General features: G+C 50.9%; 2 protein-coding genes and 1 long non-coding RNA gene across 5 annotated transcripts; 2 read left to right on the forward strand and 1 right to left on the reverse strand.

Moving 5' to 3' along the window:
* Positions 1 to 814: 814 nt before the first annotated feature.
* On the forward strand, positions 815 to 7,688 carry SERPINE1 (serpin family E member 1). The gene is made up of 9 exons (XM_005892800.2): positions 815 to 974; positions 1,620 to 1,891; positions 2,541 to 2,774; positions 3,315 to 3,509; positions 4,133 to 4,331; positions 5,440 to 5,540; positions 5,665 to 5,751; positions 7,071 to 7,154; positions 7,495 to 7,688. Exons 2-9 carry the CDS (start codon positions 1,621 to 1,623, stop codon positions 7,530 to 7,532), a joined length of 1,209 nt encoding a protein of 402 aa, XP_005892862.1. The 5' UTR covers positions 815 to 974; position 1,620; the 3' UTR covers positions 7,533 to 7,688.
* Positions 7,689 to 13,539: 5,851 nt separating this feature from the next.
* LOC138985559 (uncharacterized) lies at positions 13,540 to 20,579 on the reverse strand. Of its 2 annotated transcripts, none has more exons than XR_011462607.1 (3): positions 20,322 to 20,579; positions 14,388 to 14,490; positions 13,540 to 13,728 (listed from the first exon to the last, which is right to left on the reverse strand). It is a non-coding gene; the product is annotated as an uncharacterized lncRNA (long non-coding RNA). The 2 variants fall into 2 exon arrangements; XR_011462606.1 differs by lacking the exon at positions 20,322 to 20,579 and adding an exon at positions 14,859 to 15,052.
* On the forward strand, positions 20,045 to 27,124 carry AP1S1 (adaptor related protein complex 1 subunit sigma 1). 2 transcript variants are annotated; one of them, XM_005892802.3, is made up of 5 exons: positions 20,045 to 20,192; positions 22,545 to 22,723; positions 23,550 to 23,658; positions 24,919 to 25,056; positions 26,340 to 27,124. In XM_005892802.3, exons 1-5 carry the CDS (start codon positions 20,190 to 20,192, stop codon positions 26,385 to 26,387), a joined length of 477 nt encoding a protein of 158 aa, XP_005892864.1. In that variant the 5' UTR covers positions 20,045 to 20,189; the 3' UTR covers positions 26,388 to 27,124. The 2 variants fall into 2 exon arrangements, with proteins under 2 accessions (XP_005892864.1, XP_070218454.1); XM_070362353.1 differs by lacking the exon at positions 20,045 to 20,192 and adding an exon at positions 20,805 to 22,208.
* Positions 27,125 to 27,916: the final 792 nt, after the last annotated feature.

The raw sequence follows: 27,916 nt of genomic DNA on the forward strand, positions 1-27,916 counted from the left end.
TCATCTCTGCTCTTGCCACTCCAGCCCTCCCAACGTCTGCGTCTGGAGGAAAAGGTTAGGCAGTATTCCTCCGCAGCCGCAGCAGGCAATTCAGAGAAGTGAAACCTACACCCTGAGCTCCCGATCCCCTGCCAAGGCTTTACCCTTCTGCCCCGGTAAGCCACCACCCCACCCAGCACACCTCAAAACCCAGCCAGACAGAGCTGTTGACACAAAGAGAGCCCTGGGGGCACCGGGAGAGTCTGGACACGTGGGGAGTCAGCCGTGCCTCACCCGACGGCGGGCGGGCACTTGGCAGAAAAGAGAGAAAGACAGGAGGGAATCCTCATGTCCTAGACAGTCAAAACCCAGACAATCAACAAGGCACGCTGTGTGCCCTCTGGCTTCTGGGTTACGGCCAAAAGGAGGGTGGGGTGTTCTTCCCAGTTTAACCAGCGCAGCGGGCTGATGGACAAGGAATTTGCAGGATCTTGAGCTTCTTTGATAACTATGCACTGATCCGATTCTCCCAAGAACAAAGAGGAAGTGTAAACTCTCCCCACGCTGAGGTCTGGGGAACGTAAACCCTGGGTGCCAGGGGTCAAACTGGCTTAACGTCCTGAGACCGAGGGCAGCAAGATCAAGGGTGGCCCTGGGCCCAGGCCACCAGGGTTGGCTCAATTGTTCCAGAGCCCTCTCTCTCTCTCTCTCTCTCACGTACACACACGGATGCCTCAGCAAGTCCCACAGAGGGAGACGCTGAGAGGGCCAAAAAGTGGGCGGGGTCGAACCATGAGTTAATCGACTTCCGGCTCACATCTGGTATAAAGGGAAGCAGCAGCCTGCAGTGGAGCAGAGCTACTTCTGGTTGAAGGGCAAAGAGCACCGTCCAGAGAGAGCCACACCTCCTTTTCAGTGGAGGAAGGGCTACCACCGTCAACACCCGCAGCGGCAGCAGGAACAAACCGCCCATCCAAAGGCACTGCGAAATTCAGGTAAGAGCAAAGCGAACCCTCTCCATCTTTGTACCTCCGGCTAAGGCAGAGAGCTCCCGTCTGCAGAGTCCCTTCTGTCCGTGGTCCCCAGTGTTCCTCTTTCTTCCCTCGGCCCGGAGACCTGCAGCCCTGAGTTGACCCCCGTTACAGCGGTGATCACAGGGGAGCGGGGAAGATGGTCAGGACACCCCAACAATCCCACCACCCAGAAGCACGGGCCTCGCCTCTCTAGGACCCTCTCCATGGAAGACATTCCCCTCTTCCCAGCTCAAGAAAGGGGTTTTTCACGCCTGTTAACTTGAATAAAACAACAATTGTGAAAGCATTGTAAAAGAATTAGGAAGCATTGTGTAAATCACAGATGCTATTATAATTTAGCCTTTCAGCCTCCTGGAAGGGAAGGGAGATGCCACGGGGCTCCAGATTCCCACAGGTGAAAACACACTCAAGATTCCCCAGGGCTGAGACAGAGGGGGAAAGGCTCAGGATCTGAACCCACCGCGGTTTCTATCTTGCCCGCTTGTTCACGTTACATGCCAGCGACAAACATGGGAGCCTGGCCGTGGCTGGGCTGCCATCACCCCTACTTCCTCTCTGTCCTTTCAGAACTATCCACCTCATCCAATCTTTTCCCACTGGTTCCAGGATGCGGATGTCTCCGGTCTTTGCCTGCCTCGCCCTGGGCCTGGCCCTCATCTTTGGTGAAGGGTCTGCCTCCTACCAGCCCCAGTCTGCGGTGGCCAGCCTGGCCACAGACTTTGGAGTGAAGGTGTTTCAGCAGGTGGTGCGGGCCTCCAAGGACCGCAACGTGGTTTTCTCACCCTATGGGGTGGCCTCAGTCCTGGCCATGCTGCAGCTGACCACAGGAGGAGAAACCCGCCAGCAGATCCAAGAGGCAATGCAATTCAAGATTGAAGGTGAGAGATGACGGGGCAGAGAGGGAGGCGGGCACTCAGGGACTCTTCCCAGGACAGGGGTGTAGCTAACCAGAAGCAGAGGGAGGGCTGACCCCGGCTTAGTGAGCCAACCCCTGTCCTGCCAGCCCACAGGGATGGACCACTGCATCTCCTTCCCACCACATCTCATGTCACTTGGCTCTTGGCCAGTCACAAGGTACATGAGCCAGTGGATCTGGTGTAAAATGGCCCTGCCTCACTACTCCTGCACTTTGTGATCTTAACCCCTCTGAACCTCAGTTTTCTCATCTGCAAAAGGGGGACAGAGTATCTACCACATGGGGCTGTTGTAAGGATTAAATCCAAAATGATGCATGTGAAAGGCCTACCTAGCATAACTATTATTGTTATTAAAAGATGAAGGTTAGGGTTTATAACTTAAAAACAGATAAAAATATTCTAAGCCAAAGCAAGGGTTAGGACCCGCGATTTTTGAGGAAAAGAGGGAGATGCAGGAGAGGTTAAGATTTGGAATAAAATCTCCCTTCAGAGACCCTTGGGGGAGCAGAAGAGTTCGTCCATGTGGGCAGGTTTGGGGGAAGTCGGCCCTGCTGGGAGCCCTGGGTTCAAGAGGAGCTTAATGTGTCTTTCCCTCCCTGTTTTGGCCCAGAGAAGGGCATGGCCCCTGCCTTCCACCGACTGTACAAGGAGCTCATGGGCCCGTGGAACAAGGATGAGATCAGCACAGCCGATGCCATCTTCGTGCAGCGGGACCTAGAGCTGGTCCACGGTTTCATGCCCAACTTCTTCAGGCTGTTCCGTACCACGGTCAAGCAGGTTGACTTCTCTGAAGTGGAGAGAGCCAGGTTCATTGTCAACGACTGGGTGAAAAGACACACAAAAGGTGAGCAGGCAGAGAAAGGCGGGCGGTCCCAGGGCCTGCAGAGACGGGGGTTCAAGTCTCAAGCGTCCTGACCCCTCCCTTCCAGCACCTTCTGCTCTGTGGACAGAAGGTCAAGTGCCTTAAGAATCAAAGCATCTTGTTTTTTCCATAATTAGACTTGCCCTCTGAACCACCTCTAAAGGCATCCCTAAAAAGTACTGTGAGATGTTATAAGAACAGTAATAACCCATGGCAGGAGGCAAACACAGCCCTTCAAGATTACAGCTTAGGGAACAAAGTAAGGGGAGACTTACATTTCCAGGTCTGATCCTAGACAGGATCCAAGGACCAAGGCAGTGTGGTGAGCTGGAAGGCTTTCTGAGACACTTAGGAAGATGGAACGGGTTGACAGCAGCTAGACTGGTTCACTAAACCTTACCCAGTCCATCTTCTGATGGGATCCCTTCTGACACATGTCCATTTGAGGACTGGGAGCTCAAGGGAACCATCTAAAAAGATTAAAACAATATCCAGCCTCCTGATCACCTGGATTTCCCATAGGCATGATCAGCGACTTACTTGGTGAAGGGGCTGTGGACCAGCTGACACGCCTGGTCCTGGTAAATGCCCTCTACTTCAACGGCCAGTGGAAGATGCCCTTCCCAGAGTCAAACACCCACCACCGCCTCTTCCACAAGTCCGATGGCAGCACCATCTCTGTGCCCATGATGGCTCAGACCAACAAGTTCAACTACAGTAAGTGCAAGACTCTCCCTTCTCCAGGTCCCACAATGACTGAACCTCATCCCTGGGGTGGTCCACTCCAAGGGAGGAGAAACCCTAGAACACACCCCAGCTGCAACAAACACTCCCCAAGTAGGAGACACGGGGATTATCGGAGCAGCAGAAAGTAGCTGTATCTTGTGCAAGATGAAGCTGAAATCCAGAAATTACCTTAGGATCCCACTTGACCACTTGATACAGTCTCTCATCTTCATGTGGTTCTGGTGTGATAACCTGGGCTTCCCAGATCCCCCTGGGGAAGAGCTATGTGAAGGCTGAGATTCAGGAGGTGGGGATCGGAATGCATTAATAGCTGGAGACTGGGGAGAAGGGTGTGAAGGTAAAGAAGGCCAACCAGAGACAGAACGCCCAGAAGACACTGAACGGGCAGAAGAGAAGTCAGGTGGAAATAAAAACACTGAACAGGAGAGTGCTGGTGGTGGTGGTGGGTGCGTGGGGAGCCTCAAAAGCCAGGATGGAGAGCTGGCTTCCAGAGAGGATGGAGGGGCCGGAGGACTAGTGGGAAAGCCAGTGCTGGGCTAGAATCAACAGGAGCTGGAGTTATTGCCAATGCTCCGTCTTGATGTCTTTCCCAGCTGAGTTTACCACCCCCGACGGCCGTTACTACGACATCCTGGAATTGCCCTACCACGGGAACACTCTCAGCATGCTCATTGCTGCCCCCTATGAGAAAGAGGTGCCGCTCTCTGCCCTCACCAGCATTCTGGATGCTGAGCTCATCAGCCAGTGGAAAGGGAATATGACCAGACTGACCCGCCTCCTGGTTCTGCCCAAGTAAGCCATCCCTTGCTCTAGTCCCCTCTGCCTGCCCCCTCCCCCCTCCTCTGGCTCCCTGCTGTTGCCACACACGCACCCCCCACCCCACGTGGAGTTTCCCAAACCTCCTGACGTTTTCAGGGCAGCGAGCTGCTGCGTGGGTGTGGATGGGGCACACTCTGGCCTGGGTTTGATTAAGATTCCGCTCATCTTCCCTCTTGCGGTGGAGGACAGCGGGGGTGGGGGTAGGGGGCAGCTTTTCGAGACCATGCCACGTCCACCACCCCCTGAATACCCAGCAAAAGCTAGCCAGAGGAAGAGCCGGAGAGATGATGGGAGGTGGGGGGCTGGGGAATGCATTGGTCCTCACCCTTTTATGAACACCCCTCACTCCCACCTCCATCTCTTCAAGTCGACATCCACACAATGGAGACAAAAAGAATCACTTGTGCAGATGAAACAAGCCTGAACTCTAGCTTCTAGCTGGCTTGCCATGAAGCAGATTTTAAAAATTCTTCTGCAGAAGTGAAGAGGGTGCTGGAGGCTGAGGCTAGGTCCATCTCAGAATCGTGGGGAAGCCTCCCACTATGCCGACCCCACATTTCCAGATGCCATAATGCCAGGCTTAGGGAAAGAGGACAATTTAGTTGGTTAGCACGCCCTCTCTCTCTCTCAAAGAACGGAGGTAATTAGTCGTGCCCTGGTGGGAGGCAGAGCGAGTTCCCCAGAGCCTCGCTGCTGGAGTCCTCTTTGAGCTCAACTCTCAGAAACACAAGCTACAGACCAGATTTCTGTTCAGCTAGCCTTTGCAGGGGAATTTGCCCTTCCCCACTCCCACCCCGGTCAGACTGAACACAATTGTGCTGCAACCACTGCCTCATTTGAGGAAAGTAATTAGTCACAGGTTTGAGGGGGTGGGGAGCTTGCAGAAGAAATGTTCATTAGTATCAGAATCTTCCCAGCAAGAAGAGAGACCTTGCCAACAGACCTGAAAGAAAAACAAGCCTCCCACCTCTGCGTTCACATCAGTCCCCCTCCTGCTGGTCTCTGTGTGTGTAGGGGGCAGGGACACCCGGTAAGGCTAGAGGTGGCCTGAGCTGGAGCCGTGTCCTGCTGCTGTGTGCAGGTTCTCCCTGGAGACCGAAATCGACCTCAGGAGGCCGCTGGAGAACTTGGGAATGACCGACATGTTTAGGCCGAGCCAGGCGGACTTCTCCAGTTTTTCAGGTAAGAGGTTTCCCTTTCCTTTTCTTCCCCTGGTGGACAGTGGGGTCTCCCGAGGACAGAGGAGCTTCCCCCCTGACCCCCGAGGACCAAGGCTAACGCGCTCTGGGGTCCACCTCCATTTCAGATCAAGAGTTTCTGTACGTGTCGCAGGCGCTGCAGAAAGTGAAGATTGAGGTGAATGAGAGCGGCACGCTGGCGTCCTCCTCCACAGGTGAGTCAGGCTCAGGTGAGGCCTGGCGAGTCTCAGCCCCAGGCTTCCATGAGGGGCCATGATCGGGTACCCACACCCGGGGTGCACTGGAAAGACCCCACTGCTGCTGCTGTTAAGTCGCTTCAGTCGTGTCCAACCCTGTGCGACCCCATAGACGGCAGCCCACCAGGCTCCGCCGTCCCTGGGACTCTCCAGGCAAGACCACTGGAGTGGGTTGCCATTGCCTTTTCCAATGCATGAAAGTGAAAAGTGAAAGTGAAGTCGCTCAGTTGTTTCTGACTCTCAGCAACCCCATGGTCTGCAGCCTACCAGGCTCTTCCATCCATGGGATTTTCCAGGCAATTCCATGGGATTTTCCTGGTAGAACAGGGCTTCCTGTGTGGAGAGCATTACCATTACCTGATCCCACTAGAAAGTGGGCCTGCTTTCCCCAGGACCCCTTTCCCTCCCCACTGGCTCTGAAGTCCCCCTGAATGGGAGGTCCTGGCTTGCTCTCAGAGTGGCCAGTCGACTTAAAGGCGCTTGCCTCCGAAATGCTTGAAAGAGTTTAGATAAATCCACCTTTGAGTGAGTGGGCTTTCCTTGTGGTTCAGCTGGTAAAGAATCCGCCCGCAATGCAGGAGGCCTGGGTTTGATCCCTGGGTTGGGAAGATCCCCTGAAGAAGGAAAAGGCTACCCACTCCAGTATTCTGGCCCGGAGAATTCCATGGATTGTATAGTCCACGGGGTTGCAAAGAGTCAGACATGACTGAGCGACTTTCACTTTCACTACTCCAGTGAGTACCTGCTAGATCTCTACCCAACTGCCTTAGAGGACATCCTAACACTTCTGGCTTCACATTACGGGCTCAGTAGTCGTGGCACATGAGCTCAGTTGCTCCGCGGCTTGTGGAATGCTCCCGGACCAGGGAGCAAACCCATGTTCCCTGCATTGGCGAGCAGATTCTTATGCACTATGCCACCAGGGACGTCCCTGCTATGATTATTTGGCTTCCCAGGTGGCACTGTGGTAAAGAACCCGCCTGCCAATGCAGGAGACGCAAGTTCAATCCCTGGATTGGGAAGATCCCCTGGAGTAGAAAATGGCAACCCACTTCAGTCTTCTTGCCTGGAAAATCCCATGGAAACAGAAGCCTGCTGGGCTACAGCCCACGGGGTCACAAAGAGTCGGATATGACTGAGCACACACCACCAGGAAACAACGGAGCCTCCCAAACCACCCCCCAACCCCCAGCGCTGGTGTTACTGGCTCACTTGTGATCGATGCAGGCGCCAGCACCCACGCCTTCTGCTCTAAGATTCTGTCCTGTCTCTTCCAGCCCTTGTAGTCTCAGCCCGAATGGCCCCCGAGGAGATCATCATGGACAGACCCTTCCTCTTCGTGGTGCGGCACAACCCCACAGGTGAGCGGGGACCTGAGAGACCCCGCCACTCTCGGCGCCCCCTCCCCATTCTCCTGGACTCGGGTACCATCCAGGCAGGTGTAGACGCCCCCACTTCCCCCAAGAGGACTCCAGGCAGTGAATCACGGCTGTGTTCCCCTTCCACTTCTTGGAGGGGAGTGCTCTTTCTCCAGACAGGGTGCTCGTCTGTCCCTCAGTTCCAGCTTAGTCACTAGAGCAGCTGTGCCTCTGAACACTCACTCTTGTCCCCATTATCTCAGTTCATCCATAAACACCGAGCTGGGTGAGCTGTCCCCCGCCTCCCCCCACTTCTCATCTCCTGTGATGCTTCCGTCCTCAGGAACTGTCCTGTTCGTGGGCCAAGTGATGGAACCCTGACCATGGGGAAGGCAGCCCTCATCTGGGACAGAATGGAGATGTCCAAGAGGAAGAAAGTCCGGAGCAAAGAATTTTTATTAATTCATTTTTCTGGAAAAAGAGAAGATGTTTATTTATTTATTTTTCCATGGTAAATTCTTTTGAATCTGCCTCTTAGACCTAACTTTGGGCTCTCTCAGGAGGGGCAAAGAGGACCTTTGAGTTAAACCCTCCAATGGAGACCCTGGGAAAGACTGGGAGGCATAACACCCAGCCGGCCTCCCAACTGGACTGTAGGACTCCCAGGACTGCTGGCCCAGCTGCTTCTGCCCATCGTTCTGCCTGGTTGGGTTTTGGGTCCTGGATCCCACCGAGGCCCTGGTAGGATGGCACCACAAGGCCTACATGAAGGAGCTTTTGTGTGTTCACTAGAAATGTGTGTTCCGGTCACGTTGCTGTCACTCTTGCACTGTCTGCCACTGCTGAGAAGGCTGGCAGCAGGCCCGAGAAGGCCAAGGCGAGAAACACCCTTTCATGCCAAGGTCCATCTGTCCCCAGCTCCGAGGTTTGAGACCCACCCAGGGCTGGCTGCTCCCTCCCCAGGAAACAGTGTGTATATATTATTTTAGAGTGTAGATGACTTGTTTACTCAGAGAAGCAGGTTTCTGCTTCCCACAAACTTTATGTTGCAGAAACGCAAGGAGAGACAAGGTGTGTGCCTGGTTCTTTGGCTCCCATCTCCTGGTGGGGAGGGTGAGATGCCAGGGGTGTGCCTGAATATTTATCACATCCTTGTCCTTGTGTGCTTGGGAGAGAGAAAGGTCTACTGAGAAAACAGATTATTTAGCCTTGTTCACCGTGTTCCCTTTGGGGGGTCTGTGTCGCCGCATCTCAGGAGAGGCCTCTTGACTGTCCCTCCCCTCCACCAGGTGGCAAGCCTCCCGGGGCCCACACTGCCACCTGGCGGAGGCCCAGCGCCCCCGCGCCTCTCCTTTCCTCGATTTTCCACCCGATGGAGCCGCGTCCCTGGCAGGACCATCCAACTTCGGCTCACTTTTAGGGACCAAAAGGATGTGGTGGGTGAAGGGAGACGGAGTGGTTTCAAAATTTTCCAGTATATTTAGGAGCGGGAGTGCAAGGGGCTCCACGACCTAGCAGGACAGAACTTTCCCCAATTACAGGGTGACTCACAGCCGCACTGGTGACTCATTTCAATGTGTCATTTCCGGCTGCTGTGTGTGAGCGGTGGACGCGTGAGAGAGAGAGAGAGAGAGAATGAGAGAGACGGCGAGCTCGGGCTCAATTACCTCCGGCAGATAATCTTTCTGAAAGCCAGCTAGCTGAGGGGGTACAGAGAGAGGACCGATTTACTGAAGAATTGCACAGAGATGCCGAATGAATGTAACCTAATAGAACCCTAATCACCCCGCTGTGCCCTTCAGCGAAAACTCTCCCTTCTTTGTGTGTATGTTTTGTTTTGTTTTTCTTTTTTCTTGATGCACTGGACAGTGACAGCCACACTCAGTACCCCCACGTGTGGGGTCCATGGCTCTTGAAATTGCTTTTTCACTTTTGATATAGAAGCAAGTAAAAAAAATGTTTTTTAAAAATTAATAATAAATAAAAAGAATATTCCAAAATAGTCCTTGGCCGTGACTTTCCTTGTTTCACACAGCACAAAATCCAGACCCTATCAGTTTACAGACTTGATGAGCTGGGATCTTTATGAAACACACACCCGCAAGGGGCAAGGCACACCGACCTGTCCTGGGTGAATCTGCAGGGCTGGCCACCGGACCCTGCAAGAAGACCCCCGGGGGGACACATTGTGTAGGATGGGTTTCTCCCTTTGGGCCTCATCCTTGAAAAGAGGGATTTCCTCGGTGGTCCAGTGGTTAAGACTCTGTGCTTCCACTGCAGGGGGCGTGGGTTCCATCTCCGGCTGGGGAAGATCCCACATGCCGCCTGGCATGGCCAAAAAAAAAGGAAAGAGGGTTCCCCAGACACCTGCCACCCACCCAGACACCCCTTTTCACTGTCCCTGTCACTTCCCATTCTGTTCATTTCTTTCCCCACCGAATGTTCTCATCCTCCCCGTACCTACCCCACTCTCCATTTCTCAAAACACAAACCAAATCCATTTCCTCCAGCCTGGATGCCCAGTGGATCCAGTCAACATCGTCGCTCTCTACTTGGCAAGTACTCACCTTCCTTTTTCCTGGTGTGTAATGGTGCTTGCATGTACGCTCTTTAATTTGGGGTGTGTATGTTATCCTCCCCACCCCCACTGACATGTCAGGGTCTTTGAACGGAGGCTCTTTTGTTACATAGATTGTTAATGTCCTCCTTAAAATGTTATCCTGAACAGTCCTTTATTGTCTTCTTCCAGTATCTTGAAGGCTCTTGCCACGGGACCTTCTTCCCCCAATTATTTTCCATTTATATATTCCACAGGAATTTTTAAATGGAAAAAATACCAAGAACTAGCTCTCAAATCAGGTGCTCTCCAGCTCCAGAGCCCTAAAGATGGGACTGATAGGCCCAGCCCCCGGGAAACTTGGATCATGTCTTAATAGGAACCCATTCTTGTCCCGGGGCTGTTGGTCAAAATACTGTCTGGTAGTTAAGCAGTAGTGAGCTTTGCATCACTGGAAGTGTTCAAGGACAGCCAAGATGACCTGCTGGTGGGCATCATTCAGCAGTCAGGGTAGAGGAGGTGAGTTTTTTTTTTAATGATAAGGAATTCCTTCTCATACCAAGACATTTGAACAGTTTGAAAGGGTAGAAGTGGATTGTTGACTGACATTTTGTTTCCTGGCTTAAAAAATATGTCATGGCTGTTACCAAGAATGCAGAGATGGACATCTTTGTACCTTCATCCCCCTGGATGTGTGCTCCCATATCCATAAGATAACTTCCTAGCAATGGGATTAAGTGTCTCTTAAGAACCTCCCAATCCCACAAGTATGTGATTCTGGTCACACAAACATCTTCAAATGGTATACAAAACAATTTAAAGTGACCATTTTGCCTGGTATGAATCTTACCTTTTCTGAAGCTTAAAAAAGCCTTCACAACTCTCCTAACTAAGTGCACCGCCATGAATAAAGACAGACTTTAGGACTTCCCTGGTGGTCCAGTGGCTAAGACTCCGAGCTCCCAATGCGAGGGGCCTGGGTTCGATCCCTGGTCGGGGAACTAGATCCCACGTGCCACAGCTAAATTTGCCTGTTGAAACTAAAAAGATCCTGCATGCCGCAACCAAAACGTGGCACAGCCAAATTAAAAAAATAAAAAATAAAAAGATAGACTTCAGATCTTGAACTAAAAGAAGCTTCACATTATAATTTTCCCTAAAATTATGTTAGCCTGCCTTGGAGCAAACTTTGATTATAATGTTTTGGAGAGTAAATCCAGAAAGAGTCTTCATTCATCGCCTCCCTCCTCAATCATTCAGTATGTACTAAGGCTTTCTCATTACCCGTGCCATTCCTGTTTCCCTCCCAAGGGTCAGTCCAGGGGCATCCTTGGGTGCCTCCAACATGATGTACCAGGAGGTTCCGAGGAGATATGGTTGTCACATCTCCTTGTGGATTCCTCTCTTTACATTTCAGGCTTTCTTGTCTCCCATGAGGCTGTTGCAGTAAGAGGGGCCCCACAGTGCAATCGAGCCTGGAGGGGGAAGTCTTCTTTTCTCCTTAAAAAGCCAGTGGGAATCAGGGCAAGACCCAGAAGAAAGAGGACAAGGGTGAGCAGCTCCCCAAACCTACTCTCAGCTTTATTTTTTTTTAATTAAAATTTGTTAATAATAAGTTTATTATTTCTGGCTATGCTGGGGCCTCGTTGCTGAGCCTGGGCCTTCTCTAGTCGTGGTGAGCGGGGGCTACTCTCTACTTGCATAGCACAAGCTCTAGGCCCTCACTTAGTAGTTGTGGCACATGGGCATAGTTACTGCAAGGCATGCGGGATCTTCCCGGACCAGGGATCGAACCGGTGTCCCCTGTACTGCAAAGCAGATTCTTAACCACTGGGCCACCAGGGAAGCCCTTTTTATTTTGTCATTTATTTGGCTCCATTGGGTCTTAGTTGGGACTTCCCAGGTGGCGCTAGTGGTAAAAGAAACCATCTGCCAATGCGGGAGACATAAGAGACATGGTTTTGACCCCTGGGTCAGGAAGACTCCCCTGGAGGAGGGGATGACAACCCACTCCGCTATTCTTGCCTGGAGAATCCCATGGACAGAGGAGCCCGGCGGGTTATAGCCCATGGGGTCGCAAAGAGTCAGACACGACTGAAGCGACTTAGCACGTATGCACAGGTCTTAGTTGTGGCACACGGGCTCTAGAGTGGGCTGGCTCAGGAACCCCACGATATAGAGGATCTTAGTTCCCTGACCAAGGATCGAACACGTACCCCCTGCATTGAAAGGCAGATTCTTAACCAGTTGGACCGCCAGGGAAGTCCCTACTCTGTTTTGGATGAGAGATGCTCTCTTTTAACCTCAGTGGCTTCTCCATCTTTCCTTTCCTATTCTTACCGTACAATTGACAAGCCTGGAAGGGCCAAGATATGACTGCAGAACTAGTGGGGAGGAAAGGCCATAGAGGTTACTTGGCCTCTTCCGAGCTGGCTTAGACCACAGACACAAAGCCTAGACGTGGCGTCATTTAGTTAACAAGATACTTCTATAATGAGACCTGTGCCCAAAACTTCAGCTGGTGCCAAGGCATCCCTCCTACTTCCTGCCTCCTAGACAGATCCTGCTTTAGGCTCACAGCGGGTAGCTGCTCTCATGAAGGCAAAAGTCCAAGAATTCAGGGCACCAGCATCCAGATTTATCTTTTGTCCTCTTTATATCCTGAAAAGATGACCGATATCAGGTGCTAGGCTAGTTGTTGAGGAGTTACCCATCTGAAACAGATCTGCTTAGAAACCACAAGAGCCTCCTTTTTCTGCACAAGATGCTGCTTTCAAAAGCAGGACACATTGTAGCCTTAATTCTGCAGGATGTAGTTCAAACACTGTCCGTACACGCTGAGAAGGCTCAGAAGAAAAGAGTCCTTCAGAAAGGACCTCTTCACCACCGAGGGAGTTCGCTCCAGGAAGTGCCCCAGTTAACAGCCCCTTTTGTTCTTCTTGGATATTTTGAGGACAAAGACCGGGATGCAGCCTCAGAGTGCAAAGCCAGCCCTCCTTGGCTTCACCTGGGCCCCCTCCGTGGCTCTTCCAATCCACCCTTTCTTTATTTCTAGGGATGAAAACCCCACAAGACCTGCCCTGCCTCCATCGTAAAAATGCCGATTTCCTGTTCATCTCACCCAGTGGAAATTTTGTCTGCCCTCGTATAGGCAATGGCTATGGATTCTATAAATCCCTCAATAGTAAAATGACTCTATCAGAGGGAAACTCGTCAAGGAGACACCATCTGTTTTCCAAATCATTTTTTAAAGGCGGTTCCTCAAATGAGTTTCCTTGTGCTAACCGTAGCAGGCACTTCTGTAGAGACACAGAAGTTGAATCACTCGCCCCAGGCTACCAGGCATTACACTGTACCGCCCTCTCTGTGACATCGGTGAGCCCAGGTCACCCTGAACATACAGGAGGGCTCAAACGCAGCCAGGGTCAAGGGTGCTGCCCTCATGTGTCCATCACTAGGACATCCCGCCTGCACACCTGTGCCTTTCCAGCTTGAACACCAGCGTCCTGAATGCAGCCTTTTGTCCCCTGGCCACCAGAGGGCGCTTTGACTCCAGTGGAAAGTTTCTGAAGCAAAGCAACTGTGGCTTCCACCATCATCTTGCCAAGTTCGAACTCCAATAAATTTAACACGTTTTTCTTTAAACGTGTCTGTATACTGGGGGCTATGAAGCACTTTTTTTGTGTGCAAAGCACTTTTAAAACTGAGCGTAAAGTGATGTTTCTTATTATCAAGTACAGGCATACCTTGGAGAGACACACCTTTGGTTCCAGAATCTCGAAATAAAGTGAGTCACACAGATTTTTCTGGTTTCCCAGTGCATGTAAAAGTTATATTTATACTGTGCTGAAGCCTATTAGGTGTGCAATAACATTATGTCTAAAAAAATGCATGGACTTTACATAATAAAGGACATCTTGCTGTCTGTGACAACACGGATGGCAGGAAGTTGAGGGTATTCTGCTAAGTAAAGTAAGTCAGAGAAAGGCTAACACTGTATGGTTTCCTTGTTTGTGGGATCTAAAAAACAAAACCAAGAATAAATGAAAGGAAAGAAAACAAGACAGCACTCACAGATACAGAATAGATTATCTGTTTATGAGAGGGGAAGGAATTCGGAGGGGAACAAGATTTAAGGGGGTCAATTTTATGGTGGTGGGGCATTAACTAGACTTATTGTGGGGTCCTCTGCAGTGAGTGCCAATATCAAATTATTAGGTCGTACACTTGAAACTAATATAATGTTGCACACCAATTCTACCTCAAAATAAATAAGACACATGTATGGACTTTATTGCTAAGAAATACTAACTATCATAATTTTAATCTCTTTGCTGGTGGAAGGTCTTGCCTTGATGTTCATGGGTGCTAACTAGTCAGGGTGGTGGTTGCTAAAGGCTGTGACGGCTATGACAATTTCTTAAAATAGGACAACAATGATCAACTGCATTGACTCTCTCTTCCCTTCACGATTTCTCCATAGCATGCAGTGCCGTTTGATAGCACTTTACTTATAGCAGAACTTCTTTCAAAATGAGAGGCAATGCCCCCTAACCTTGCCATAACTTTATCAACTAAGTTTATGTAATGCTCTCACTACTTTCTCGTCACTTCAGCCTTCTTCACAGCAACAGCACCAGGAGTAAATTCTATCTCAAGAAACTATTTTCTTTGCTCACCTGGAATAAAAGACTCTTCATCCATTAGTTTTATCTCGAGATTACAGCAATTCAGTCACATCTTCAGGCTCCACTTCTAGTTCTCTTGCTTTTCCCACTGCATCTATAGTTACAACAGTAATGTCACAGGTCACTGATCGCAGGTCACCATAACAAAGATCATAGCAATTTCAGAGTTTTAAATTTTGCAAGAATTAGGAAAATGTGACACAGAGATGCGAAGTGAGCAAATATTGTTGGAAAAATAGTGTTAATAGGCTTGTTCAATTTGGGGTTGCTAAAAACCTTCAACTCGTTAAAAAAAAAAAAAAACTCAGTATCTGTGAAGCACAATAAAACAAAGCATAATAAAATAAGGTCTGCCTGCTTCTACAGAGAATAGACACCAAAAAGCTGAAATGCTGTGGGTGGACTGTGTGCTCAGTCACTCGTCATGTCTGATTCTTTGCAACCCCATGGACTGTAACCCACCAGGCTCCTCTGTCTGTGGAATTTTTCAGGCAAGAATACTGGAGCGAGTTGCCATTTCCTACTCCGGGGGATCTTCCCAATCCAGAGATGGAAGCTGAGTCTCCTGCATCTCCTGCATTGGCAGGTAGCTTCTTTCAACTGTGCCACCTGGGAAGTCACTGCAAAAATGGTTGAAAGGAACATTGTAGAAATAGTCACTGGGGTCCAGACTGGAGTGCCAAGGGTCATCAGGACTGGCTGCTTGGTTCAGACTTACAGGATGGATAAGAGGGATTTGGGTCTGTCGGGAGGCCATGGCAGGGCATTCCAGAAAACAATGCGAACAAAATCACGAAGAAAAATAAATAGTAGCAAGGCAGGTTCAAGTCACCGGAGAATGAAGTCCCAAGTCACCAGGGTGGTTTCCAGACTGCTGCCTCCCTCCTCTGATAACCTAGCCAGTGGATCCCCCTTTTTCATACACATTCTCTTAGTCTAACCAAGCAGTCTGATCTTTGTCCCTTGAACAGCCATGCTTTTTGTTACCCTTCATGTCCAAGGCTTAGAGTCTGCAAACTGAGAAAAAGGTAGCTGGGAAACCAAGATATGGGATGGTTTCAGGGGAAGGGAGAAGGAAGGTCCTCATTTTTGGCAAAGGAAGTTTGAGATGACAGTGGAACTTTCCAGTCGGGGAATCCAGTACGTTTATTCAGCCAATGGCGGCACCTGCTGTGTGCCAGGCCCTGTGCTCAGCACAGGAGAAACAGATAATGAAGCCCTGGTGGTCCAGCGGCTAAGACTCCATACTCCTAACGCACGGAGCGGAACCGAAGTTCCGCCTCAGGTTAAGGAACTAGATCTCACCTGGCCCAACTAAAAATACTGCCTGCCATAACAAAGACCCAGTGCAATCAAATCAGCTATTTTTACAAGAAAAACAAAATGAAGACAGCTTGTCCTCCAGCAGGAATAATAGATATTGGATAGGTACTACTATTTAGAAATTAGAATTTAGCATATTTGGGGTGAGAAGTAAGATTTCAATATCTAGGACTTCCCTAGTGGTCCGGTAGTTAAGAGGCCACCAGCTGCCAGTGCAGGTTAGATCCCTGATCTGGGAAGATCCCATGGGCTTCGAGACAACAGCCCGAGCACCAAAATTACTGAGCACGAGCTCTAGAGTCTCTGAGCCACAGCTACTGAAGCCATAACAAGAGAAGCCACTGCAATGTGCACCACAACTAGAGAAAGCTCCAGCACAGACAAAAATAAATGAATAAGCTAAAATTTAAAAAAATCTAGATGAGGTAACCATGCACACCAGTCATAACTGAAGTCAATCACCAAGCACCGTGAGAGGTGCTGTAAGGAAATAAAAGATGAGTAAGACACCATCCCACGAGGCGCTTCCAAACCAGCTGAACAGGTGGGGCCAACTCGCATGTGTGGCCAACGGACGGTACAACCTGATTACCAAGTTTACCAGTCAGAGTCCTGAGTTACTGGGGACTGAAACCAACCCTGGCTAAATGAAACACAAAAGGAAACTGGGGAGCTCAAGGAACTGTCAGGAGGGCCAGAGAACCAGCAGAAGGTCTCATGCTAGAGACAGTGGCCCACATCACAGATCATGGGATGCCTACAGGGTAGCCCTTGCTAGCACAGGACGCTGCCATTGGTGCCACTCCACCTGCGCCCTAGGCTTTGTCTTCTGACCCTCTGCCAGAATTCAGAGGTATTCAAGACCCTTCAGAATTCAAATTCAATACTTTGAATTCAGAATTCAAAATATTCAGGACCCTTACCTGTCCTCATTACCCCATCCCCACCTCATTCCCTCCTGGATCAAAGTCCAGGTTGGTGGATGGACTAGCCGAGTCCAGCAGACAGGCCCATGCTGTGGGCACAAAAAGCAGATTCAAATGCTACACTTCGAGGTTGTGCTACTTCCCCCTGGTATCATCATGTGAGGATTCCCAAACCCTAGGAAAGGGGTTTAGAGCCAGTGAAGTGAAAAAGAATGGCAAACATCTACCACACAAAGTATTCAGGACTCTTAGGAACAGCACACGATAAGGTCCTAATTGCTTAGTTAAAAAAAGAAGAAGTTAAAAAAAACCCGAGATGACTCCAAATGACATCATCAGAGAACAATGATTACTTACAGAATGAGCCAAAAATGGTTGCAGGGAGCATCATCATGAGAGGGAGAAAGACAGATCACAGACTCAGAAATGAAAGGCTTCAGGGGCCATCTGGGCCCCCCTTCTACCCACTGCAGGAACTGCTTCTACAACCAGACGAGGCAAGGCTCAGGGAGGTGTCAGCATGGGCATTGCCAGATAACAATACAAACACCAATCGTACCTATGAAGAAGAATCTCACCTCTTCTATTTTTCCATTTATACAAATGGCACCACTAATCCTTCAGACTCATCTTTGATTCTTCTTCCTCCTCTACTTAGATGAGTTCACAGCTTCAACTGATTGGCCCATTACAGGTATCTCTCAAATTTGTCCAACTCCATGGGCTTCCCTCATAGCTCAGTTGGTAAAAGAGACCCTGGTTCTCAATCCCTGGGTTGGGAAGATCTGCTGGAGAAGGGATAGGCTACCCACTCCAGTATTCTTGGGCTTCTCTTGTGGCTCAGCTGGTAAAGAATCCACCTGCAATGCGGGAGACCTGGGCTCAAACCCTAGGATGGGAAGATCCCCTGGACAAGGGAAAGTATTCTGGCCTGGAGAATTCCATGGACTATATAGGCCATGGGGTCCCAAAGAGTCAGACATGACTAAGTGACTTTCACTTTCACTTTTAATTTCATCTTTGTGTCTAGATTCCCAAAACTGCCTCCTAGACTGGTGGTCCCCAACCTTTTGGGCACCAGGAGCTGGTTTCATGGAAGATAATTTTTCCACAGATGGCTAGGGGTGATTTTGGGATGATTCATGCACATTATAATTACTGTGCACTTTATTTCAATTATTATTACATCAGCTCCACCTTAAGTCATCAGGCATTAGATCCTCGAGGTTGGGGACCCCTGTCCCAGATGATCTTGCAGCCTTCCATTTGTTCTTTCAAATTGTCCGCATATTACTATAAGATTAACCTTCTGAAAATGTTTTCCACCAAGTTATTCACCAGCTTGGACAATCATAATGACTCCCAACTTCCCACTGCATCAAATCCAAACTTACTTGCAGATACAAGTTTATTGGAGCCACTAACTCATAGATTATCTATGTATATCATTCACTAACAATGAAGAAATGTAGTCCACCATCTTCTAGCTAGTTTAAACCACTTAGGTCTATGATTCTACATGAGCAAAACCCATATTTCTAACAATTCTATCATGAATCTTATCTTCTCTGCAGCTAGGCACAGCATATTGAGATAAGGAATTCTAGAAAATGCCATCTTTTCAAGGAGTGTGGGTGCTTACATCTCTGGATCTTCCGCACTTCTTCGGGTTGTTGCCTAGATCTCTTCTTTGCCTCACTTCTCATTACTTCTTTATAAACAACCTTCTCCTCTCCCCCATGAGCACATTTTATTATTTTGCCTTCTGTCCTTCTTACACACTCTGATTCCTTCTTTTCACTCTGTAACAAAGTACCCTTTCTAACTCTAACAACTTACCTTATTGATATTATTTCTGACCTAAAAAAATAACACCAAGATAGTTCAGCCAACATCTATGCCATTGGCAAGCCTATGACATAGGCAGAGGAGAAAAGGACATGAAAAAAAAAGGATGAAGAAAAAGTACTAGAAGAAAGAAGTTGGGAAAAGCAAATAGTAGTAATTACTACTGATATTGCAATATCAACTGTTGACAATGTTTCAGATACTTTCTGCTATTGCTGCTGCTAAGTCACTTCAGTCGTGTCTGACTCTGTGTGACCCCATAGACATCAGCCCACCAGGCTCTCCTGCCCCTGGGATTCTCCAGGCAAGAACACTGGAGTGGGTTGCCATTTCCTTCTCCAATGCATGAAAGTGAAAAAGTGAAAGTGAAGTCGCTCACTTGTGCCCGTCTTAGTGACCCCATGGACTGCAGCCTACCAGGCTCCTCCATACATGGGATTTGCCAGGCAAGAGTACTGGAGTGGGGTGCCATTGCCTTCTCCCTCAGATACCTTCTATCCAGCCTCAAATCAGACCTGCAAGGTTGGTATTGCTATCTTCATTTTTTAAATGAGGAAATGGAGGTTTAAATGATCCACCTGAGACTGTACATCAGGTAAGGGTCAGAGACCAGATTGCATTGCAGGTGAATTAAGCCCACCCTCTTGCAACTAAAGCATATGACCTCCATAAAAAAGAGTAAGAAGAAAAGAACACAAAGGGAAGACAGGTAGGGCCTTACCAACAATTTCTTCAAGTGCTACTCAAAAATAATAGCATCATTAGTTACCAACAATTGTCTAGAAATATACCATTAAGCTTTTGGCATGACAAACTTTAAGATTTCCTCTTATCCATTTATATGCAAAGTCCTTTAGCTAGTCCTTTAGCACACATTCACACTTGCAAATCCTCTCAAAAAACATGTATTGCAATTTACCTCCGTCTCATCTTTACACTCGTGTCTGGGTTACACTGTCCCTTTTTAGCTTTGACCCATGCTAACTTTTCAAGATTTTCTTTATTTCTTCCTCTTTCTTTCCTCTTAATCATGTTTCTCCTCTTCCTTACATCACTTTTCTATCAGCTTCTCCTCTTCTCTTTTTATTTCTTGTCTGCCTCATTACCTACACCTTTCTCTTACTTTGAGTGTTGTTGCATCCAGCAGGTTCTCAGTAGGTATCTGTTTTGAGCTCCATACTTTTCTCATGCCTGCCCCACCACCACCCTTTGTCTTTGCCTTCCTCGTCTTTCCTCCTTCTCTACAGATAGTTTCCACCCTGCTCCCTCTCAATCGCCCACACCCCTCCCATTAAATCACCCTACTTCCTCACAAACTCCAGGGGTCATCTTATCCACCTCTCACCCCTTTTCCCGCCTTTTCCCCCCTAGGTTCTAAAGCGCGAGGACCTCATTGTCCTCCTCCTCCATCTTCCAACCAGCCCACAAGACAGCCTTGTTACCATGACGACAGGGCTACTCAAAGCTGAAGTCAAAGACCTGGTTGCCATGGCCACCGCTTCTCCGCCTCCGGCCCCGCCCGCGCGCCGCGCAGCGTCGGCGCCTGCGCAGTACGCAGCGCATAGGTCCCCGGCGCCCGGGCGGACGGGGCGGGGCTTCAAGCGAGAGGGAGGGAAGGAGGCGAAAGGGTAAGAAAGGGAGTGGAGTTGGCGCCTACGGTGGCCGAAGAGGGACGCGCAGGGCCGGAGGCTGCAGGATGGTAGGCTGTGTGAAGAGGGAGGGGAGGGGGGACCGAGGGGCGTGGGCTGCACCTGCAGGGGTCCTTGGGGGCTGCCCTCTGTGAGAGCCGCTCTATTCCTTCCTCCAGTTCTCAGAGGCCCTCACTTACTGGGCGTGTGGGCGAGCCGGCCTCGGAAGGAAGAGCAGCTGGAAATGGCTTTCGGGAGAAGCGGCGGGGAGTGGGCGCATTTGTAGGGCCAGAGGGAGGTGACTAGGGGGCGGCGGGACCGTCCGGAGCCAGGGGGAGCGCGCGGGTCGCGATCTCAGGGGTCCGAATCACTGCCGCAGAGAACTCGCGCGAGGAACGGGGGCTCTGGGGCCTGCTGGAGGACGGAGGCGGCGGGGGTCTCCGAGACCAGTCTCCGAGACCCTCCGTCCACGTGCAGCCCAGAGTGGAGCGGCGGCCGGCGGGGAGGGCGGTGCGTGGGAGGGGATCGTTCAGGGTGCGAGGAGTGGACGTCCTGCCTCGGTTTGTCGTCCTGCCCACCTGGAGGCGGGGATGAGGTGGGGGAAGCCAGGTGGGCTCGAGTTTTGCTCTCTGGGACCCAGGCTTTGGCTTCCCGGCTCAGGTGCTCTTGGCTCTCCGCCCCCCTGCCCCATCCTCTTTCCGGAACGCAGGCCTTCCTTCTTCCTGCTCCCTGGCCCACCCTCCCATCCTAGCCTCCCTTGCACCACTCTTTTGCCCTCCGGCCACGCTAGCAGCGCTTCCCCTTCCCCGCTAGCAAAAAATACAGTTCTTTTGAATTCTGATCTGTAGCCGTCTAGACTAGTAGTGTTCCTCACACCCAGGACTCCAGCCCCGGTGGCATACACGGAGAGAAGAGCTACAGGGGAAGGGAGATCACTCCAGGATGTGGCCTGAAGCCCCCGCCCCCTGGAAATGGGAAACTGGGCGTGCACGGGGTAGTGAGAGCTCTGCACTTCTCCCCGCTCCAACTCCTTGTGCTTGTTCCAGGAACATTCCCTAGGCGAGCCACCCAGAATGGCTGTGTCCAAACTGAAGAACTGAAACGGAAATTGATCACCTGATATCTGGGGAGGTGTGGGCATGTTAGGGAGGCACCCTAAAAGGAAGAAAAAAAGGAATACCTCTGGCTGTATGCCTGGATGGCTGAGTAGAGTGGAGGGTGGTGGAATCTAGGGGGTCCTGGTATCATGTTATGGACTTCCCTGGTAGCTCAGACGGCAAAGCATCTGTCTACAATGCGGGAAACTTGGGTTCGATCCCTGGGTCGGGAAGATTCCCTGGAGAAGGAAATGGCAACCCACTCCAGTACTCTTGCCTAGAAAATCCCATGGACTGAGGAGCCTGGTGTCCATGGGGTCGCAAAGAATCGGACACGACTGAACGACTTCACTTGGTATCATGTGCTAACATAAAGGATACCCCTGGGCATAGGAATGGAGGGCAGTGTGTTGGGGACATTGGCTAGGGTGTATGGCTAGGATGGGGCAGAGGGCTGAAGTAGCTTCTTGGAAAGAAAATACCTGATTTTAGGATGGTGGTGGGTAGAAAGAGCAGGAAAGAAAGCAAACATCTCTTTGCCATCAACTAAGGGGCTGCTCATCACTGTGCTAGCATTTTACCCACCTTTGGAAACCAGGTTTAGGAAACAGTAAGTCAGGGAATAATAATAATGTGTTCCAAGGTGTTATAGCGCTTACTTCATGCCAGGCGCTATTTCCTATGTCAGTTCCACCTAACAGCTCTGTAAGGTAGGTACTTTTATTATTTCCATCTGACACACGGGGGAACTGAAGCCCAGAGAAATGAAGTAATGCCCAGGGCAAATTTCTCAACTAGTAGAGCCAGGATTCGAATCCACACGACAGACTCAGAAGCGCTGATGCTCCCTCCAAGGAAGGCACTTGCTGATGGAAATACCCAGTTGACCAGAAGGGCTGATGTTTTGAAGAAAGTAGGATCTGTGAGGGAGAAGGCAATGCATCCCACTCCAGTACTCTTGCCTGGAAAATCCCATGGACGGAGAACCTGGTAGGCTGCAGTCCATGGGGTCGCTAAGAGCCGACACGACTGAGTGACTTCACTTTCACTTTTCACTTTCATGCATTGGAGAAGGAACCGACTCCAGTGTTCTTGCCTGGAGAATCCCAGGGACGGGGGAGCCTGGTGGGCTGCTGTCTATGGGGTCACACAGAGTCGGACACGACTGAAGTGACTTAGCAGTAGCAGCAGCAGGGTCTGTGAGGAGAAAAGAGTTGAATGGGAGGAGTTTGGGACTGTGTGGTTTTGGAGGAAACAAGCTCAGAGGATCAAAGCTCTAAACCTTGGCTCTGACTCCTCCTTCCTCTCCCTATCCCCCACCCCCAGATGCGATTCATGCTGCTGTTCAGCCGGCAGGGGAAGCTGCGGCTGCAAAAATGGTACCTGGCCACCTCAGACAAGGAGCGGAAGAAGATGGTTCGGGAGCTTATGCAGGTGGTTCTGGCTCGCAAGCCCAAGATGTGCAGCTTCCTGGAGTGGAGGGACCTCAAAGTTGTCTATAAGAGGTGACTCCTCACCTACTTTCAGACCTGCCTGGATCCTGCCTGACTGGGGTCTGGGATGGGTTCACCTGGCTGGGAAATAGGCAGTCCCTTAGTCTGGCAGAGGTTCCCTGGTGGCTCAGACAGTAAAGAATCTGCCTGCAGTGCAGGAGACCTGGGTTCTATCCCTAGGTTGGGAAGATCCCTGGGAGAAGGGAATACTTATCCGCTCCAGTATTCTTGCCTGGAGAATCCCATGGAAAGAGGAGCCTGGCAAGCTACAGTCCAGAGAGTCACTAACACTATCTAAGTAGGTCTGGGAGAGCCGAGAGCTAAGGACTTCTGGAAGGCAGTGATGAACTCCAGCCAGCCTTTACTTTCCAAATTCACCTTGAAGAGAGTCTTGTTCCCTCTTGGTTTTGCTCAAGCCTGGTGCCTACTTCACACACCTACCTCTGCCCCAAAGGCCCGATCTTACTGATTGCACACATCTCTTGCAGCCTCACTGAACACTCGTAGACCCTGGGCCACTTTCCCAATACACACACCCACAGACACACAAACCCTTTGTGGTTCCTTCTCTGAGCAGGTGAATTTGTTGGCTCAGGTTTTTGCTGAGTCAAACTGAATGGGTCAGAGGGAAAGAGCTTGTGTCTTTGCCTGTGTTTATGAGAGGCACTAAGAGACAGTGAGTTTCTATTTGCTTACCCGGGAGCCACCCCACCTGTGTCCAATAAGGACACAGATCAGGAATGGGGGAAATGGGAGGTTCGGGCACAGAATGCCTGGGTCCCAAAGCAGCCCCAGCAGCACTCCCAGCCATCCATCTCTCTTGTGTTCCCGTCCTCAGATACGCCAGCCTCTACTTCTGCTGTGCCATCGAGGGCCAAGACAATGAGCTCATCACGCTGGAGCTGATCCACCGATACGTGGAGCTCCTGGACAAATACTTTGGCAGCGTAAGTCTCTCCACCCACCCCAGTTTCCGCGCCCGGCAATCCCCTTTTTCTTCCAGACTCTGGGACCCTTCCAGTCTCTGTCCTGATTCAGGAAAGGGGAAGTTGGAACAGTGAGAACAGTAATTAATCTCCCTCTTTAAGCCTTAAGCCTATTAGCCATGCGTCTTAATCAGCCCTCCGCGGGAGAAGGGTAGGAACCAGAATCTGCCGCTTAATCATTCCATCTAGAGCTCAGCTCCAACTTCCCACACAAGGACAGAGGCCATGTTCAGATAGTATCAGTGGTTCCTGACCTTGACTTTGCTTTGGAGACTTCTGGAGAGTTTTTTTTTAAACAATAGCGATGCCTGGGAATCACCCCCAGAGATTCTGAATGAACTGATCTGGGCTACAGCCTGGGCACCGGCAGTGAGCTCATATCTTAGATGGGGAATAGTAATAACTCCGTAATTTGTGTTTCACTTAACAGTTTACAAAGAGCTTTCAGGTTCTCCTGTTTGTTCCTCATTCCATGAGTAGGTGTTGGTGTCTCCATTTTTGGAAGAGAAAATGGACTCAAGAGAAGTTAAATGGCATGTACAGTTAGCTGGTTTCCTTCTAGGCTTTCCTGGCTCGGTGATAAAGAATCCACCTGCCAATGCAAGAGGCGTGGGTTCAATCCCTGGGTTGGAAAGATCCCCCGGAGAAGGAAATGGCAACCCACTCCAGTATTCTTGCTCGGGAAATCACATGGACAGAAGAGCCTGGTGGGCTACAGGATATGGGGTCACAGAAGAGTCAGACACGAGTTAGCGACTAAAACAAGAGTTAGCTGGTTAGTGTCAGAGTGTGGCCTAGAATTGAAGTCATTTACTCTGTGATCCAGAGTCTCCTTCCCTGCCCTGTCACAGCGCCTGGGGGTGCGGGGAGTGGGGTGGGGATGGGCAGAGAAGCTGACCCAGCCTCTGGTAGGATTTGTGTCATAGATTTAGGGGAGAAGGCAACAGGAGTCAGGGTCAAGGGCGACTAATATCTCATGATCAACTTGAGCAACTAATATCTCATGATCAGAGGAAGAGGCAAGAGAAGGAGAAGGAAAAGCCGAACCCAGGACGAAAGCCTAGGGGTCGGGAGGACATAGAGCTGGGGCAAGAACCCAAGGTGGAGAGTGGTCATGAAGGCCACGGAGCCAAGGTGGGGAAAGAGCTGGGGAGGCTGGGGCGCAGGTGAAGGGGAGAATGCACCTTGACCCTCACGTCTGCCTCCTCTCCCACCCCCCAGGTTTGCGAGCTGGACATCATCTTCAATTTTGAGAAGGCCTACTTCATCTTGGATGAGTTTCTGATGGGGGGAGATGTCCAGGACACCTCCAAGAAGAGTGTGCTGAAGGCCATCGAGCAGGCGGACCTACTGCAGGAGGTACGGGTCCGGGACAGTGAGGAGGAGGAAGAGGACCGTGGCCGAGGGCACCCTCCCTACCCTGGAGCCCTCACCTGTGGACCCCAGCTGCCCTCTTCCCGCCGATACCGAAACGGCCCCCCTCCCTGTGGTGTCTGGCCCCCACGCTGCCAGGTTGGCCAGCTGGCCCTCAAGCCCTGACTGCTCAGGGTAGGAGGCAGTGGGGATGGCAGACAGCCCGCCTGGACCAAGTCTTCCCCCTCCTTCTCCTGAGACCCAGAGTGTCTCATCCCTGCCAGATTGCCTTTGTCCCACGCTTCTCTTGGCGTTTAGTGTTGCCCGGAGAATTGGAGAAGGGGCACTCAATAGGTCATTCTTTTTCTTCCCTGGTGTCTTCCCTTTTTTTAAAACACACACACATACTCAAAGCCTCTGCTGCTGAGAAGCAGAATTTTGCCCTGGGGATTTGGGGGTTGGGGTCGAGGGCACCTGGTTGTTGATTCTCTCTTCTGTCCAACACCCCCGCCCTCACCCCGTTACTGCCTGCCCCCTCTCTGCTGTGCCACTGCTGAGCCTTGGTGCAAGGAGATGAGTCACCGGAACCTGCAGTGATGAGCAAGCGGCCTGAGCTGGCTCTGAGGAGGGGGAGAGGGGAGGGGGGCTCATCCGTGCAGCAGGAGCAAGGGTAAAATCCAACTTGCTACCTCACTGGTCTAGCTCCCCCATCTCACACACACACACACACACACGCACACACACACACGTGCCCTGGCACTCGCACACCCACCCTGTTACTAGTGCTCTGCTCAGACCCTTATGACTCATCTCTCTGCAGTCTGGTCCACTTTCCTCAGGGACCCTTTGCCAACTTCTTAATGCCTCCCCCGACTCTGGAGAAAAAAAAAAAAGGTCCCACCCAACCATCTGCCACCTCCAGCCCTGGGAAAGCAGGTTTCACAGCTCCAAAGCCCCCATTTTACACCCTTCCCTTCAGCTAGTAAGGTCGAGCCCCCTGCTCACCAAGCTCCTGGCTTTGGGTTCTCTGGGTGGTGGTGGACTCGATCTGGTTGCCTCAGTTGGCTCTACAGGGTGGTCTCAGGAGGCTGGGGAGCTCCCCTAAAGGGTCCCCAGCCATTCCAGCCTTGGGCTTACTTGGGCTTCTCTCTCCCCTCTCCCCTGTGTCTCTGTGTCCGCGCCCCCCCAACCCTGGTCTGCCCCTGTGATTGCTGCCCTCCCCGCCCCCCTTACCCTTACCCCGTCTCTCCTGGTGTCTCCCCATCACCCTCTGTCTGTCTCTGCCTTAGGAGGATGAGTCGCCACGCAGTGTGCTGGAGGAGATGGGTCTGGCATAGCCCTCGCCCTGGGGCCGAGTGGAGATGTGGGGATCTGGTGGAGAGGTGGGGCATCGGTGGCCCTTTTCCTCTTGGTGGGACCCAGCTGCGCCTGCTCTGCTGCCTCACCTTTTTCTGCAGTGAGCTGTGGGCTCAGGACCCTCAAGCATTCCCTCCTTCCACCCCCTACCTCCTGTTTCCCCTTTCTCACTGAAGGTTTTAAGAAGCTAGGAGGCAGGAAAATGTGACCAAGTCGGGGGTGCTATTTGGCTTTCATTCCCTGCCTTTGAAGAACCAGTGTCACCCCAAACTTCCCCCACCCACCCTTATAACTGTAAATATATAAATATGTCAGGTTAAAGGGAAAAGGTTTTCAGGGCTCTTCTCTTCTCCCTGCCCCATAACCTACCTCCAGCCCTCCCCGCAGCCAGCTGGGGGCGGCCTCTCTGCCTGGGAGGGGGACTTCTGTGTCTCCAGAGGGAAGTCCTTTTCCCTCATCTGCCCCTCCCCTTCCTTCTTGGCTGCAGTGGGGCCTCTGTCCAGTGCCAGGGGAGGAACAGCATAGTTAATTTTTTTCTAACCTTGCTACTTTGAGGGAAGGGAGGGCTGGGGGGAGGGCAGGCTTTACAGAAGACTGGGCCCTGTCCCTCCTTCACTCTTCTTAAATTCTGGGTGAGGCAGGAGCTAAGGGGGTGGGGTGGGGGAAGTGTCTGATTCTTTTTCCTTCTCTCTGAAATAAAAGGAAAAGCATTTCTGGACTTTGGCTTGCTTAGGCTCTGTGAAGGAAGGCAGGGCTGCTGGAATCAGTGAGGACAGAAACAGAACCCTGCCCATTCCATTCCACTCTTCCCTGGAACTAGGATTGCCAGATTTAGGGCAAAAAAAAAAAAAAAAGACACCCAGTTCAATTTCTTATAATAATGAATAATGATTTTTTAGGATAAGTATGTCCTATGCAGGGCTTCCCTGTTGGCTCAGTGGTGAAGAATCCGCCTGCCAGTGCAGGCGACTCAGGTTCAATCCCTGAGTCACGAAGATCCCCTGGAGAAGGGAATGGCTACCCACTCCAGTATTCTTGCCTGGGAAATCCCATGGACAGAGGATCCTGGCAGGCTACAGTCCACAGGTTTGCAAAAGAATTGGACACGACTGAGCATGCATGTATATGCTTAGAAAAGGTTTGACAAGCAGCTAAAACCAGGATGTTTCTTTAGCTGCCAACACCTCCCCATAGGAGGTGTTGATCATATGAAGAAGGTAGGACCAGGGAATTTAGGGAGCAGTTAAGGAAGGTAGGTGGGTAAGGTGGAGCAGGGGTAGTGGGGAGCCACCCATACTGCCTAAGTGGCCCTGAGATGGTTCAAAGAGCTTAACTAGGTGGCTCAGAGCTGCAGTTCCTTATTCACTCTGCATCTCTCTGCCCAGGGCCTGGGGTCTTCTGACTAATGGTCAAGCTGGTAGTGGAACTTAGCGCTTTCTAAAGGATGTGAACCCATTCTACCGCCGCCCCTCAAGTATGGTTGAAAGAGGTTCTATCACTCAACCCTCGC

Source organism: Bos mutus, chromosome 25 (genome assembly GCF_027580195.1).
Source record: "Bos mutus isolate GX-2022 chromosome 25, NWIPB_WYAK_1.1, whole genome shotgun sequence".
NCBI lineage: Eukaryota > Metazoa > Chordata > Mammalia > Artiodactyla > Bovidae > Bos > Bos mutus.

Bases quoted from the DNA above. Each gene is read 5' to 3' on its own strand.
- SERPINE1 (XM_005892800.2), top strand. From the start codon at position 1,621: ATGCGGATGTCTCCGGTCTTTGCCTGCCTCGCCCTGGGCCTGGCCCTC. The intron at 4,332-5,439 runs GTAAGCCATCCC...TGCTGTGTGCAG, and splicing joins CGCCTCCTGGTTCTGCCCAA to GTTCTCCCTGGAGACCGAAA. The intron at 7,155-7,494 runs GTGAGCGGGGAC...TTCCGTCCTCAG, and splicing joins GGTGCGGCACAACCCCACAG to GAACTGTCCTGTTCGTGGGC.
- AP1S1 (XM_005892802.3), top strand. The intron at 22,724-23,549 runs GTGACTCCTCAC...TCCCGTCCTCAG, and splicing joins CTCAAAGTTGTCTATAAGAG to ATACGCCAGCCTCTACTTCT. The intron at 25,057-26,339 runs GTACGGGTCCGG...TCTCTGCCTTAG, and splicing joins AGGCGGACCTACTGCAGGAG to GAGGATGAGTCGCCACGCAG.